Below are 17,137 nucleotides of genomic sequence, written 5' to 3'. Positions count from 1 at the left end.
AGATCTGAAAGATATGCTTGAGTAAAAGGTAAAAAGAATAAAAGAGGTAAAGGAGCTTTATTGAACATACTTGCCCATTTGGGCAGTATGGAGACGGATGTGAAGAGGCCAGTTCTATCTGATATATATATATATATATATATATATATATATAAAACTTAACTATAAGAGAAACATTTGTGTATTTTACGTTGTGTAAGTGTTTATATTTGATGTTTTAGAAACACTGTGATTAATATTAGAAATGAACTTGGCTTTAGCTATTGGTAGTAGAATGATGTACAAATTACAATTTATGTATGTTAAATTGAACATCTCAAAATGGCCACCGTTTGCAATGCTGTGAGAGTTGTGGTATTGTCCTTTTTTTATGTTTATGAGTGATTTGGGTTATTTATTTGCATCACTATAGCAACAATCCATCAGTGGTAAAGGCTGTTGCCGAAACGCGTTGGATGTTTTGCTGAAATAAACTGATTTTTTCACATCGGAGGTGTCCTGGCTCTCCTGATATTGGAAGGGAGTGGTGAAGGATATTTTGGGCGTCTCAGAGCCCGTCCAGGACGCTGTGGTGGAGCACCCGCGTTCCGGGACCTGTTTCTATTTACATAATATATAAAAATGTACCAAGGTGAAGGTATTATATGGTATGACTAGGTAGTCTTACCATTAAATACCAACACAATACCCAGTAGTGGACCTCGGATTAACTTGCAGCAAACCCTAGCTCAGTACTGGTAGTGTGGCAAAGAGCAGTCAGGCTACTTAGAGGACCATGTGTAAAACAGTTCACATTAACAACATGGATGATATGTAAATGACACAGCTCAACAGAAATCTGACACCAATTTAGAAAAATAGAATAGATTTTAATTTCAATTTAGACACCAAAACAAACTTTGTAACTTTTGTAAAGCCGGAGATGTGAATTTTTAAGTCTTTAGACAATACAGTACTTTGTAGATTTAAGGTTTTCCGTTGAAGTCAATGGGGAAAATAGCAGTGGGCACTTCTAGGGTGAGTTCCGGCAAACCCACAGGGACATAAGGTTCTGGTGGGACCTAGACCAAGATTCAACAGTCAGACTTTTGTTTCCTTGCCCAGGGAGTCTGGTTGCAGAGGTGACTTGGCTCTCCTTGGTGCTGAACAGTCCGCAGTGGATGGTGGGCTTTTTACTCCGTTGCAAAACTAGACTTGGGGGTGGACTCACACTCTACCCTTTAGATGTAGAGGTCTTTGGGGGGGGGGCAGGACCAGAAATCAACGCTTGGATCTTCACCACTATGTCCGATGGCTCTGGGTGCAGAGGTAGCTCATGGCTCTCAATCACCGGGCTGGTTGTGCCAAAGATGGTTTGCTGCTCCAGTCAAAGTCATGTCCTTCAGACTGTAGTCTGACAGGAGAGGGGTTTCTGGTGAAGTCGGTCTCTATGCTGGAGGTTTGTCCTGGAGTCGGTGAATGTTGTGTGGCCGTCGGTTTCCAGGCAGTTGACAGACAGGCCTTGGTAGATGCAAGGATGGTCCATGGGCTTTCTGGCACCTGACGGTCGTTTGGCGGGGAGTGGAGGCTTGTAACTTGGCATGGGCCTCACTCCCACTCCTTGGAGGCTGGGCACAGAGTTTCTTTGGGCTCTGACACTCAGAGCCTGTTGGGTCTCAGTTTTTCGATCTCAGCACTTCTTTACTCCTGCAATTTACAGGTTATTGGTGCCACCAGTCAGGGTAGCCTTCCATGAGGTTTTGGTGGCCACGGGAGGTCTCTCTGCTCAGCACCAACGAGTTTTGACCTCTAGCAGACGTCTGGCTCTCCGTTCCAGTACTGGTCTCCGTAGGTCACTCTGTGTCCTCTTCTTTACACTGGGGCTGAAGTCCAAGTCCTGTTGTTGGTGCAGACGTCTTCTTGTCCAGGTAAGATCTAAGTTCTGGTGCCAGGGGAGCCCTTTAAATCCTGGCTTACGGGGTGTTTAAAGGTGTGAGGGACAGTGGCCAGTGAGCTACTGCACCTGCGGCTAGTCCGCCCCTGCAGTGACAACGTCCTGTGGGAAATACGTCACTTTCTACCCAGAACCCACTATTCCTAGTATCTGCTAAGAGGGCAGAACCCTTCCTTTGCTGTGCAGACCCCCTAGCCCACCTCAAAGGTGTGGCTAGTTTGAGAGAGAAACACGACTCCTGCATAGCTAATTTCCTGCCTGTCCGGCTGGGCAGGGCAGAGCATAAAGGTCTTTGTCCTCCGCTGGGGTACCAGCTCTCAGCACATCAAAGGCCGGGGAAGCCTTAGAGGCTCACCGCTCTGATGCTAATCTCACTAACCAGCCTGAGAGGGAGGAAGTGTCCCCTCCTTCCTGCTCAGGCCCTTTGTCTTGCGTCCTACCAAGGTGCTAGCACCACCGGCAGGAGGTCAGACGTCTGTCTGTGGTGGCAGCGGCTCGGGAGAGTCCACCAAAACAGTACAGGACTGGGTAACTTGGTGGGCACCCTCTAAGGGTGCCTCCTGGGCATCTGCGTTTTAATCTTAAACATGGGCATCATGTTCAGGATTAAAAATCACATTGTTTGATACCAAACACACCAGGATTCGGCCGGGCCATTTCAAAGCTGGGCATCTGAGCAGTGGTCAGATGCTAGCCTATTTTAACCCAAGGACCGCCGGTTACTCTGGCCGACATCACATTTTAGATGCCAAAACGGGGGCATATGTGCTCCTGAACACATGCCCTAACTCATGGAACAGTGCACGCTGCCCCCTGTCTAGAGGGGGCATGTCTAAGGAGTGACTGACCTGTCCATGGGCAGTAACAGGGACTCTGCCTGCGCCTGGTGCAGACAGAATCTCACTCGAGCAGGAGGCTGCTCGTGCAGGCTGACATGGCAGCTCTGCAGTCTCTCTTTCACTTGTGGTAGGTAATCAGAGTGGCACAATAAGTGCTGCAGCCCTGGTACCCCCTTTACCACCCTTGTCACCATTTACTGGGGATTTACAGGGGTGGTAAGGTGCTTGCTAACTGGCCTATGCAAGTGGACATTCAATTTAGGGGAAAGAGCACTGGTACTTGGGCCCGGTTAGCAGGCCTCAGTACACTGACAGATCATAAACAACAGCCTCTGCCATCCAAAAATGGGCACTTTACTATATATATATATATATAGTGAAATATTTAAAATTATTCATATGGGCTGTGGGGAATACTAAGGGAAACAGTGGGTTGTGTTCTCTCAAGGAAATTATTAAATTTGCCATTGGTTAAAAGTTAACTATAATTTTTACATTTTTAACTGTTTTGCTTTTGAAAATAAAATTTCATTGTAATGTGAATTTTTGATATCTGTTTTTATACTGGAGTTTGATTGGCTTTGTTTATTTTACAATATATTTAACAGTTTGAATAGTGTTTAACAATTCTGAGATATCTGTAAAGTAGAAAAGTGTATTTTAATACTTTTTAAAAATGTAATTTTTATTTGCATTTTAGGTGCTTTAAGTTATTTATTTAAATATTTAACTAATTTAGACTGGAGTTTGAAAGGTAGATCTGCTTCCCACACCCAATGAAAGCACTTTCCTCAATGTTTTTAGATTGGAGTTAGAATAGTAAGTCTAAAGCTCCTTGCATAACCAAATTCAAGATTGGGTACGACAGCCGTGTGCTTTATGTATTTGCATGGTATGAGTGTGTACTTTGCTGGGAATCCTAGGAGCCCTGATGAAAGCCCTTGACCTGTTATGGGCGCTGTGAGAGGCTGAAAAATGTTGTCAGAATAATAAGGATGTCTGAATCATTGTCATTCAAGTAACATCTGTTTTGTTGCTGTTTAATCATATCCGAAGTTCCAACTTATTAAAAGAAAAACTCCTTTGGATTTGCCTTGAGACATTCTTAGTCCTTAAAAACATCTGGATCCCTGCTCTTATTCAGTTAAGATTTCTCAAGAACTCCCTCAATTGATTGAGTCTGTCACCGTGGTATCTTACCTACCGTGATGTGGAGATTTCTCCAAACAATGAATCACGCCACAATTTATAGTGGGTGAGGTGATTCCTCCAAATATCTTTTGATACCTTTTTGATGAATAGAGGTACCGATTGGTACAACCTCTGCTAATAAAACCTGGGTATTTGTTGTGTTGATTATGTCATGGAGGATGTGCTAAGGTTGTGTTCCCTCTATCCTCGAGTGTAATGCAAAATACACTCTTGACACCACACTTGTGACCCCACATTCAATGCAATTCAGACTCCAGGCTTCACAAGCACCGCACCCTGTCACGGCAGGCACCAAAGTGCAGAATCCACAAGTAGCAGGCTCCTATGTCCCAGACAGCTTCTGTAAAGCAGGAGGATGGCACATAGGTGGTTTGAGCCATGGTCGGATCAACGAGTGGATGTACCAGGAGACGGGGTAAGGGTCGTAGCAGTGCTTAATTTGAAATTAAAAACGCGCCGGTGCCCATAGCGCTCGTCTGAAACACACGGCTGCTGAAATTAGATGCGCGAGCACAGAATAGAGAGGCAGATAAACCTAAAGCCATCTCTGGCCTCTTTAGTCCATTTACAGCCACTCCCTGCCCATTCAGCTCACTCTTGCAGCTTTCTGATTTCCCCCTTTGCAATGCTTTTTCGTTTTCCTCGTCCTCCTTTCCCATATGTGTATTTTGCTCGCTGTAAATGCTTGAGGCAGAAAAATAAGTCCCTTAAAAATAAGTGCTGGTGTCCCGCACCGTAAACTACCGGCTCAAATTAAGTACTGGGTGTTATGGGGGACGGAGCTGAGTGGGCAGTAAGGGGCACGGTCTGGGATGGACTATTTCGTTCTCCAGTAGCGTCTACAAACGGCGGCACCACGCTAATGTCCCTTACTCTACCGGCAGGGAAAGATTTGCAAAGCGGCTTGACGGTCCGTATATCGGTCACCGCTAAAGAAAACCTTCAATGTAAGAATACTCAGTAGAAGAGAGGTCTCGACCCTGTCCCGCTACTCTCCCCTAAATGAGAGGCCCGCTTCCTGGGAGCCCCCAGATGAGGACTGCATTCCACTAAATAGTCCTGGGCTCCTGTGGATCTGCTGGGAGAGTCCATAACGCTTTGCAGGCCTATTTCCATCCCACAACCAACACTCCATTAAACTTTATTACCAGGTTTTAAGGCCACAATTTTGCTAAAAGGTTTCCAGAGGCCTTGGGCGTGTGTGAAATTAAAGACAAACCCAGCGAGAGGGAACATCAGCAGAGGCCAGAGGAGCGCCCCCTCACACCTCCTGGAGGGGGAGGGCGGAGGGGCAGGAGAGGGAGCGAAACGAGGAAAGAAAGGGCGAGCAGGATCCCAAGAAGCACGGCACGGGGACAATGCAGGAACGGAGGAGACGGAAGTGAAACGGACAGGGAAACAAAGAGAAAGTGGCGTGGGGAGAGGGGGGAGGAGTTAGGACAAGCAGCATTACAAAGAAAGTAGGAAGGAGCTTAGGCCACAAAGTGGACCACTGACGTACAGCAATAATTCCTAGGGGGATTTCGACAAGGGAACAGGCTATGGGGTATATTTCAGATATTTGTAAAGCGCATTAACATGGCCTTGAGGCGCTGTCATGGTGTTCAACGATTCCGCCTAAAAAGGAGTCTCTGTGATCAAGTTGAGTCAATAGTGTGGGTGCTGCTGTTGTGTATAGGTTTTGTCGTGTATAGGTCTGTGTTGTAATGGCGAGTGTTTGTAGCCGTCGGCCATTGCCAGTGCAATTGTGTGACATCTGGCACGATTAGTATGTGCGCTGCTCAGATTTCAATGTGAGTTTCGGTCTAGTCCCCAGTGAGCATGAAAGGAGTTGATGAGTGTAGCAGTAGCATGAAGGGGTATTTAGTTCTGTGAAGAGTGGAGTTACGGGGCTTTTGGTGAGGTTCAACCATATAGCGCCTATGTGCTGTGCTGGATGCAGAATGCAACATTTGAAGTTTAGATTTCCACAGCTGGGGTGCTTCCATTGACGGGTTCGAGGCACGTCATAGCCACGAGGAGAGGCCCGTATTGTCCCAGATGTCATTTTACCTTGAATTTAAAATACTCACTAGTTGACAACTGTCCACCGACAATTTTAAGTTATACAAGAGCCAACAAAACATTTAACATTAGCAAAGGTTAGTACTTTGACTATAAATGAAGCTCTACGTAGTGCCCTTGCCATGAACTGCAGCCCCCTCGGAAGTTAATTGTATACTATTTCGACTATTTTGTAATGATATTTTTTCTTTAAATTATTAAAATATTCATTTGCTTTTAAGGAGGAGAGGTAGGTAGAAAGATTTTCTTACCAACAGTGACTTCGAACCAGCGGTGGCTCCTCCATTAGGGCCGGCCAAACACGCATGCGCAGTGTGCTCTCTCCAGCCCGGCCCTGTGTTCCAGGGCCGGAAAGAGCAGGCACAGGCTCCCAGTCTGCCTGGAAGCGACATGGATGGTCGCTCCCGGCCAATCCTGACGCTGTTCTGAGCAGCGTCAGGATTGGCCGCAGGGCAGGCTGGGAGTCTGTGCCTGCAGCAACAGGAGAAAGAGGAGCTGCGTGGCAGCGGATCAGGTACGTTTTTATTTTTAATTTTTTAAATTAAATGTTACCCCCTCCACCACCGCTGCGCACCGCACCGGTCCTGCTCCTTGTGAGCGCACCAAGCCGCAACTGCAAAGCACTTCCCTGAGTAGGCAGTGTGAGGGGCTAGGCTTGGGCTGTGTGGATACTGCACTGTCACAGGTAGTTCTGGGGCCAATAATCAAACGGGTACGAAGTAATCTTGCTAGAAACTTTATTTTATTAACCTCGCCCGTTTTCCAGGCTTTGCATTTATCACAAATCTGACCCACACGTCAGATGCCAAATTCCCCAGGGTCGTTCCATGGTGTCCTCTTTCGTGGGAAAACACTACAGATTCTGTCACAGGCCCGGAGCCTTCGGATTATGCTTCTCCCGCTTTGCTGTTTATTAATACCAATTCAACAGCAGCTAATAAAAATAGTTGGTTTTAATAAACCATATTTCCCATAAACTATAGCATGACATCATGTCTCCTGCGCCAAACCCAATGTCTCTGCAAGTATAAACTGAACTGTCGCCATATTGACGTCCTCTTTCTTTGCTGCTTTGCACAAGATGAGCGGACTTTAATTTTACCCCATTTAATATTTGTTGTATTATAATATTCTTAGTATTTGTATTATTTTAAGAATAGTTTTGATCCCTTCTCCCGGCCCCATTTGGGTGCCCGGAAACAGGGAGGCAGCGTGCCGCAGGGTGGAGAGTTTCTGGCCTTTTTTGACCTCACCTTCCCACACACACACGACTCACGAGCTCTGGCTTTCCCAACCTGTAATGGGTGAAGCAAGTAGACATGTGGCTCCGTAGGGGTAACGTTGACTCCTGCTCAGTGCACACGGTGGAGCAATAATCATCTGCCCTAAGCCTGCATACCAGGGCAAGACATTCGGCTATACAGAAACTCCGGAGGTGCTTGAGACGTCGCCTGTTTAGGCACCGTGTCCTATGACATCTTGCCTCAGCCATCTTAGGGTTTCCCCCACTTTGCCTATCACAGCTTTCCACAGCTGTTTCTGTTTGCCTGGTTGTTGTTTCCTAAACTTTAGCAATATCTCAGCACTGTTCTCCCTCATGGCTGGCTGCTGTACTGCTTCGGAAGGATCCTATGAAGTGGAGCTCAGATGGGCAGATAATATTGTGGAAGCCTTGAACGCTTCCATGCCCCAACACGTCAATGTGGTCAATGAGGTTCTCCAGCCATTCTCTCGATACCTTAGACAGTATGCCATATCCAGGCAATCATCAGATCCCACCCCAGTCACGCCTCCCCTGCGGCGACAGGACATGGCACCCCCTAAAGATAATGTTTGGCCCCACATGACGGCGATGGCTCATAGGTCACAAGCCCTGCCTTATGACCACAATCACCTCATGGTCACCCCTTCCACTAGCGGCCTTTCCACTCCCTTCCTCCTCCAAACATCGGCACTGTAAGTTCTGATTGATCCACGCCTCCACCCTAGGTTACAAACTAGGTCGCTGGGAATCTCAGGACCAGCCCCAGCCTGTGGCCATCTATGCTCCTTCTGACCCTGACACGTCCCTGGACTTCAATCCTGACGTATTCCTTCAGTCCCACTGTTCCAACGGGGCGCCCACTCCTGTTGTCACTGACAATGATAGGGACGTCCATAACAGACTCCGCTCAGATTGCCTTTGATCAGACGACCCCGATATGGTAGCGTTCAACCACAATTTGGCCACCTTTTTAAAGCACCCATTGTACAAAATAAGATGGCGGTTCTCGCCAAAGATGAAGATAACCTGGTGGACCCTGGCGTCCTTATAGGATGGGCCCAAAGCACGTTGTGTCTACTGGGCAACGCCCATTGTGCACAATCTGTAGTCTATTGTTGATTGGGGTGAATCTGCAGCGACCCCAAACTGGTGGAGTTTTCTACTGCAGAGTCTGGCCCTTTAGCCAGCAGCATGTTCTCAAATGACAAGTGCACCAAAGACCTGGATACACTGGACCACATATTTTCGACCTTTGATAAGACCCAGTCACCCCGCCTCACAATATCCAACCACTGCCCTTTGCCAGGGCCAGCCATTTTCATGGGCGACCAACTGGCCTTGCACATGTACACGGTCCACAGTCATGCTTTTGTCCCAAAGACCATGGCCCTTCCAAGGACAACAGAGAAACCTCCTATCACTATGCTAGAAGTTCCTTCCGATCCCAGGACAACAACAACACTGGAATAAAGTGCAAGGGTCAGACTGATTCAACCTTCCCTGTTGTCTTTTGAGGCAGAACTCAGTATTATATTTTCCACCAGGGTTTCTCTGATTGTTGACCCGTGGGTCCTAGAAACAGTGACATGATACCAAATAAGATTCTTCGTGGAGGGAATTCACCTCCTCCAACATCACCTTTAGCAACACTCTGGAGGGTAATACCGCGGCTCAAAGGACGCCTATCTCTCTATTCAGATCTTTTTCCCTCACCATAACCAATGGCACAAGTTCAAAACACTCCCCTTTGGCATATCCGCTTCACTGAATATTTTACCAAAGTCATGCGTCCAGCAATCAAAAGGTTCCACATCAGAAATGTTTGTCTGATTATTTATCTTGATGGCATTCGCCTTATGGTACAAGAGGAGGAGGTTCTGCTCCAACATTGTAGCTGGCCAGTCCAGCTCTTTCAGGTCATAGACTTCCAGGTTCAAAGAAGCGAGGTATTTTCTCATTCTCTCTTAATGCATACAGTTTTCTTGGCTTTCAGATCGATTTTATGTCAGCCCAGTTGTTCCTCACGCCACAAGGGCTTATGCCCTGTTCAGAAGGTAATTTGCTTCACCTTTCACAAATACAAGGTGTCCTTGAAAGTGTTGGCCAGGATCGTATGCACTCGGACCTTCACCAGGTTATTCTCTGGGCCCCTCTCCGCTACAGGCTGATTCAATGCCTAAAGATTCTTCCTCTTCAGAAGAGAGTAACTTGCTCCTAGCTGATCAGCCTGACTCCACAGAATCGGTCCAGGTTTCGATGGTGGTTACTACACATGACTGCCTAGGATGACTGTGCCATTTGCACCTTCTGGTCGGACGTCAGTCAAGAATCAGACGTCAGTGTGTGGGGGTGAAATGCCAAATATGCAAAGTTCTCTACCAGAGTTCAGTGGTCCTCAGATCTAGCCACCCTTTCCAGTAATTGCTTAGAGGTGTTAGGGATCCTGTACAAGAACTCCTGGTTCCGCTCTCCAGTTGGTGCATTCGACCGAGAATAGACAATATCTCAGCTGTTCACTACATAACCAAAGTGAAAGGGATGAGATCTCAGCTTTTAGCAGTAAGTGTGGGTGAGTCTGCATTATGACCTTTAAACTTCGTACCTCAGATACAACAACAGAATACCAGGCAAGTCAGAGCAACTTGGTAACCGACTGGAACATGAGATTTCTCCGAGATTCCAGCAGGTGACAGCTCCTTCTCACTAAGTTCAGGCACTCTGGAGAAGCCGGGGTCAGCGCCACAGGGATCAAAATTGCATAGTCCTGTCCACTCAATTGAGGATGTTCTTCTCTTACAGACCAGATCCAATGGTCCTAATCGAGGATGCCCTAATTCAAAATTGGAGAGTTTCCCTGCATTATACTTCTGCTCCATTCCTGATAGCATATACTCTCCAAAATCATGCGGAAGGGATACTAATTACTCCACTAAGGAAGGGTCACACTGGTTCCCAGTCCTTCTGGGATTTCCTTTGATAAACCAGTCAATTTTCCTTACTGCCTGATTTTATTTTGGATCTGCCACTCATTTCCCTTCCGAAATATCTGTCCTTTGAGATGTCAATGTCATCACTGGGTTCCTTCAGAGATGGTCTCCCAACTCTAATTTATCCAGAAAACAATTTCGCCAAAACTAACCATTCTACTGTTTAGTTTCCTGCAGAACGCTTGGGTGCCTAAGCCCTGGTCACCCCATGTAGGTTGTTTTTTAACCCAGACAGAGTGTCTTTCACCACTACAAGAGAGTCTAAGCAAGAATACTAATCTAATTTCCAAACAGCTCCAGGTTGTGCATGGTGTAATGTCAGGAGAGACACAAAGACCATAATAGGGAGTTTCAGCAATCAAATGGGGGCCTCTTCTTAATGACCCTTCAGATATCCTTCCTTTCAGACCCTTCTGCTACTTTAGCATGCCGGGTGAACTGTTTTTTTTCTCTAAAGTAGGTGATGATATCTCTAAATTTGGAGCTTACTCAGTCAGAGGGAATATGACCTCGAAATACTATGGACAAAGTTCTAAGATACAGGATATAATTTGAGCAGCAACTTGGTTTACTGGTGGTACTTTCAGAAGTTTTTTTACTGCAAGCTGATTCTAGATTTGGCCTCAGTTGTGTTACAACAGCTTTGAACAAGCAGAACCCAAAGCCTCCAGTGCTGCAAAAGAATAAAAATTACTCTAGCTAATGGGTCAAGAATTTTCAATTCTATTAAGGACACGGAAGCGAGGAGTATCATATCCTCATTTGTTAACTAATATTGTTTATCATGCTGAAGTGTTAGCATGTTGTTTATATTATCCCACCGCCAGGTACTAATGTATTCACATGTGATGTCTTTTACCCTACAACACATTGGGTATTTTGTACTCATGTATTCATATGTGATGTTTTTTCTCCTGCATGGCACTGGGTATCATGTACTAAGGAATTCACATGTGGTATTTTTACCCTACCCGGCATTGGGTATTACAGGGATTTCTTTCTCTGTTCTTCCCAGATTCTGATCGGAAGCCCAAATAGATGAACAAGAAGTAGTTCCAGATTTCAGTTTTCTTCAAGATCCTGTTGATCTCTTAGATGACTCTAGTTCCTGAGTCTTATCATCGATGCTCAGCTATGGTTAAGATGCCTAGTGCTATCCAGTTGATGGAAGTTGGGTTTTGTTCCAAAGTTCAATCTGGTGGCGGTGGCAAAGAAAGAGGACGTCAATATGGTGACAATGCAATATATATGTGTAGACACATTGGGATTGGTGCAGGAGACGTGATATTATGGTTTAATAAAAAAGTCTGTTTTGCTTGTAGAATTGGTATTAATAAACAGCAAACGAGAAGCATAATACTTGTTTCCGTGCCCTTAATAGAACTGAAAATTCCTGACACGTCAACTAGAACATTTTTTATATCTACCCCTCTCCTGCTCTCATGACTATTGGGCCTGGAGCAGGGAACAGGAAATGGGTTGCAAGGACTGTGCTGCATGTTTCCGGATGGCTGGCGTCTCGTGAGTGCTGCAGAAGGGGAGCAGTGGGAAACGGATGTCACAATAATCATGTCACAGCTGGTGCTGCCGTTTTTGGAACTGGGGCCATTTATAAGGCATCCCAATAATTGGCCTTCCCCCTTTGTTTCCACAGCAGGACCCGCGCCTCCCAAGACTCTGACCCCTCTAATGCAAAATTCCCACCCACTCATACCCTCATCTTCGGCCTGTGCCTTGGATGCTGTAGTTGTCATGCAGTGTGATAGCAAGCAACATCAACTTATTTTTTAAGCTTATCACACATCTGCAGCACCTCTTGGACAGCACTGAGGTGGTCAGACGGGCTTCATTCTGCACTGACAATTTTGCATACCAGGCTGGTGAGTAGGGTCACAGTTTCACTCAGAAGTGGAGGTTGCGGAGCTTTAGTTCCTGGTCGCACAGCAAGGGGTACACCGTTGGATAGCGGTGGTGGGGAGGAGCGGGTTTCCAAGCAGGTGTCTGGTTGGCCAAGTATCAAGGAACCACCCCTCAAGGATGCAGGTAGTTTCACCTCTGTTGTCCTGGTAGAACTGAGATCAGAAAATGGGCCTGAGCGCTGGGGAAATATATCCTGAAATCTTAAATGTGTATATAAATGATGTGTGTGCAGTGGGAGTACTCAACTGTTAATTAGCAGAATGTCTTTTTACCTTAATCTGTGACAAGAAGTGATATATTGCATGTCTAAAATCAGTCAAAATAGGATGTTTGATGTTGTTATGTTTGGTTAATAAGCATGACCTGTGTGTACCCAAAAAACAAAGAGAACAGCTTCTAGGCAGATCACATCATTGACTTGTTTCAGTTGTGAGGGGTGTTCGATTCACATTTGCGGGTCTCCTGGGCCTATGCTCATTGATGTGCCCTCACAGCGTCTAACAAATTCATCCTGATGATGACAGAGGAAATGCAAGGTCAAAGAGAGTTTGTCAAGGAGGACCCAGATACTGAGACCCATCCCCTCACAATGAGTATTTAGGATCAGAGACGCTTATAAGAAATGCTGAAGAAGTGTACACATTCCTCACAAGATGGCAGAAAAAGAGGGCCAATTCCATTAAATTAATTAAACAAGACAAAGGACGTAAATTGAAATTCCAGAATATAATCCATTTTGTGTGATATATGACACCGATATACATCATTTGCAGAAAGTACATAAGAGTCCTCTAAATCTATAGGTGTTGCTGTCACCTATGGGCAAGTCGGGAAACTACTTCCATAGCTGTTAATTCCGAGCTCAGCATGCTGGTACGATGCACGGATGCATGCGTTATAGGCACCGTGCCGTCTTCCTTTAGGCCATGCGCCCCCTCGCCAAAATTATTTTTCTTGCCTTTTAGACCTATTGGTTTTGTCAATCATCTTTAACCATGCTGTATAGCATATCTTATGCTGTGGAGCACGCCTATTATAAGAAGAGCAAGAGGGGGAAGCAACGTGAGAGGTTGGGAGGAGGAAAAGCAATGGGTGACAGAAAAGGAGAGCATGGGTGGGCGAAGCAAAACAGACAAGGTGAACGGAAGAACACAGAGTGGATTACAGGCGAAGCCATGGGCGTCATAGAAAGGGGTGGCAGGGGAAGCAACACAGAGGGCAGGGGGTGGAGGAGAAGGGCGAGAGAACAATATGAAGCAAGTAGGGGATAAGCACAAGGGTTAGAAACTCACTAGGGAATGGGGAAGGCACGTGAGTAGGCACAAGTTGGACGTGGCTGGGGAGAGGCACACAGGCGACAAAGTAATACGAAATGAAGGGCGAGAGAAGTGTAGGTGAAAAACAGCTGCAAAACACACGTACTCTTGTGGAGTGCTTCACCAAAAAGAAAAAAAGGTAGCTCTTGAAAAGCAGGCCGTGGAAGACCAGAAGCCAGTATATCAAAGCACATAGTAAAGGGGCTATACTCCATGGGAGGGACAAGCATACGACTGACTAGCTAGGACATGAATAAGAAGGCGGCAAATGAGAGTGACAGGAAAGCCAACCAATAATGGGGAGGGAGGACTCTAAACTCCTGTATGTTCTTGGTAGGCCTACGTTTCGCAACAGACTGCTGTGCTGTCCAGTAGACTCAAACTAAAAAATAGTTATTTACTCTATGTCAGAGAGCTGTGGGGTCGGGTTATGCTAACAAGTCACCAACCAAGGTAACTTTATTGTACTCTTTAGTCCTATTTCCCATTTTGAACTTGGTGTAATGATTCCACAACAACTGAAATGAAAATAAGGCATCGCTGAGCAGCCAATATCGCAGGGTAGAGAAGAGCCAAAAGCATATTCAGGCTGGGACTCCAGTACAGCCCACAGAAGGAGCTGAGTGTACCTAACCTGGGGGAAGTGTTCGAGCAAACTGAGACTTGATCATCTGGCCCACACCCAGGGAGTTACTGTTTTTCAAGCTCTCGAAGCAAAGGGTTGCAGGAGAACATCTAGGAGAGACTGGCTCAACCCTACACCAAAATAGTTACTTGGGACCCCAGCATCCACAAGTAGGGCTGATCTTCACGCAGCAATACAAAGGCGCCACTGGGGCAACAGAGGCTTTTGGTACCTAATGGCCTTATGCTCCCTAGTACATGACATCTAGATCCAACTGAAACAGTGTCTGGTACCAGAAGGAAACAGCCTTGTGACTAGGTACCTTCAACGTTCTTAGGTTTACTCAAACCACTTGCCCAAGACCAAGCACAGTGCCCTACAGTAGGAAGATTCACAAAGAAGTGTGAGAGCATCACCACCTTGGTGCCAGAGAGGGTGTCTGAGACTGTGCTTGTTGGCCAAGATCCTGCATTCATCCTGTGACTTGATGATTTCTGACATCTGTAGAATGGGTGCTACCTATTCTGCATGCGAGAAGAGGGGCTTTGGAATGACGGCAGTACAGTGAGCACAGGCATGCACTGACAGTTCCCACAAAGAGATGCCAAAGTTATATGGGTTAGCTGCTTCAAGAGATGAAGTTATGTGGGTCAGTGACAGAATTTCCCTGACCTAATGCTGAAGCATAGGGGGCATACAGTGGCCCAGATAATGAAAGACGAGGATAGGGGAATGGGGCATGGCTTACAGGACACATGCAATGCTGTATAGTACAGAGGCACTGCCTGTAATGAGTCCCAAGTTATTGGGCTTTGACATTTCCTTGGTAGCCTCTACCACACCAAATGGCCTGTTGGGCCATTTACACCCCGAGTCAACAAAAAATGTGCTCATCTCTAGCCCGTTTTGAGATACAACCCTCTGAGGCTCCAAATATTCAGTAAGCGTCAAGAGAAGCAAACCACAACTCAACAGTTGCCAGCTCATTGCACCCGAGATCCATCCATTAGCTGATAGCGACAACTGTTATGCAAGAGCAAAGAGTGGATGTGGCGCCTAGGTGAACCCCTAGTAAATGTTGACTAGTAATTCTTTTGCTGTTACACCGCCGTATATGACTTTAAAAGACAGTGGATTTAACTGAACGTTTTACTCATGCTTAGCAGTAGGGCCAACGCTGGGGGCATCCGTGAACTACCTAAGAGACTGGGATAGCAGCTCTTGGTGCTGTGTACACTCACGCTGAATGCGGACCTGACATACAAAGGCTGTAGAAACCTCGACGATCAGTCATTTCAGAATAGATCAGACCTCCAGCCACATGGACTTACACTGCAATGCATTTTGGCCCCGCTGACTAACATAGGGCAGTGCTTGGGGAGAAGGGTGTACATAATTTCAGCAATTGAAAGTGTTAGGCCCTTCGGATTTTCACTGTTGTGTTGTTGCTTAAGAGCTCAGCTTTATTCTCCAGAGGGAAATATTTCCAGTGCATATTCGTTTTCTGCGCTCTTTCCAGCGCCTAGACCTACTGATGTGTCACACTGTGAAACGGCTAATTCGCACCACACAGTTCCAGACACATCCTCACCGCCCTCGAGGGCTATCCCAGGCCTCCCTGCCAGAAGGCATACACAGGAAGGTCCCTCAGCAGTGAAACAACTGATCGTGCCAGAACTGAGTGTAGGTCGTGATTACCTTTTCACCGCCACCCCAATAGGCAGGCTGATGCATGGGCTGCGTTAGCCCTGCCTGCCTGTGGCGATTAGCTAGGCCCAGATGGAGACCCTGAACCTCTGGTATTGCTGCTGTAATTAGTGGGTCAGAGCTAGCAAAGCTAAGGAGCAAGGCGTAGCACTCAATGAATCGCTCCAGAGCCAAATCTGCCTTGTCTCAAAACATCCTGGAACCATAAACGGGCGGTCTATGACTGCTTCATCCCCCACAGACACCTATGGCATGCATGACGACTAACCGTGCTGGTGCCCACAGCCTGACCTACGCTGTCTGTGGTGTCCAGTTCAGCCCACATGATGTACTTTTATGCATCCTATCCTTCATGGACCATTGGACAAAAGTACTTTGAAATTCCCAGAAAGCTCAGGCAAGATTTTGATTGCCTTGTCCACATTGCCTAACAAGCAGGCCACATTCAAAAAGTGTAAAACCAAGCTGGTTGAGCAGCACATCCTCTTCCCAATGCATTTATATACTCTTCCAGGCCGAGAATTGGGAAAGGCATTCTGGGTCACTTTGCTGGCCGAAGCCTGCATTACAAGGCTATTCAGCGAAAGGTACGGGGTCAAATAGTCTGGGTCATCAGAAGCAGGTCTGTGGTGCCTACCTATGGGCAACTTAGTGGTGGCGCTGAGCAGGGCTTCATCGACACTGTATGCAGAGTGGTTGCCAGCGCTTCACAGAAGGGTAGTAAACGCTTTGAAGATGAAGGGGCATGTTGCAAACTTTCAGTGGGAAGACTGGCCTTAGTTCTACAGCAGGCACTTGTAGTTCCAGTACCTTTGCTGTACTGCATACTGCCACAACCAAGAGTCACTTTCCTCAGTGGGAAAACTCACTAGAGAATCCAACTGGATTTCCACTGAGGTATCAAGCCCAGTTGCATTTCGGAGGTCTAGCTAAAAGTTCATCATTAGTATAGTAAGAGGACATATTTTCATCGCCTTCTATTGCATCTCCACCGTAAGAGGCATCATGAATTCCTGTACATCTGAATTTGAGCCAAGCAAGGACTATTTGCTATAGGTGCTAGAGCTAAGGCATAGGCTCTCTTGAGAACCTTTCAATACTACTGACTGTGACTCAGTTAACTCGTAGCAAGACACTGGCCCAGATCATGCAGAACTCAGCTCTGGATCAGAGACCAGCATTAGGGTGGAATCTGAACCAGCATTACTGAAGCTGGGCCCAGCATCAGCCTGATCGGGACCAACATGGCCTTCGGCAAGGAAGTGGCGCA

At 46.5% G+C, this 17,137-nt stretch overlaps 1 protein-coding gene across 3 annotated transcripts in view; it reads right to left on the bottom strand.

The window, feature by feature from the left end:
* Nucleotides 1-17,137, bottom strand: part of DPH1 (diphthamide biosynthesis 1) — a 1,238,545-nt gene that overhangs the window by 737,604 nt on the left and 483,804 nt on the right. The window contains exon 1 of one of the 3 annotated variants that reach the window (XM_069226147.1): nt 6,300-6,400. The exons of the other annotated variants lie outside the window; for them this stretch is intronic. Coding sequence (XP_069082248.1) covers nt 6,300-6,355 — 56 coding nt within the window. The 5' untranslated portion in view covers nt 6,356-6,400. Of the gene's footprint in view, nt 1-6,299; nt 6,401-17,137 lie in introns of those variants that run through there. 3 annotated transcript variants of the gene reach the window in all.

Source organism: Pleurodeles waltl, chromosome 3_1 (assembly GCF_031143425.1).
Source record: "Pleurodeles waltl isolate 20211129_DDA chromosome 3_1, aPleWal1.hap1.20221129, whole genome shotgun sequence".
Classification (NCBI taxonomy): Eukaryota; Metazoa; Chordata; class Amphibia; order Caudata; family Salamandridae; genus Pleurodeles; species Pleurodeles waltl.
This window is presented reverse-complemented; position numbering and strand designations above follow the sequence as displayed.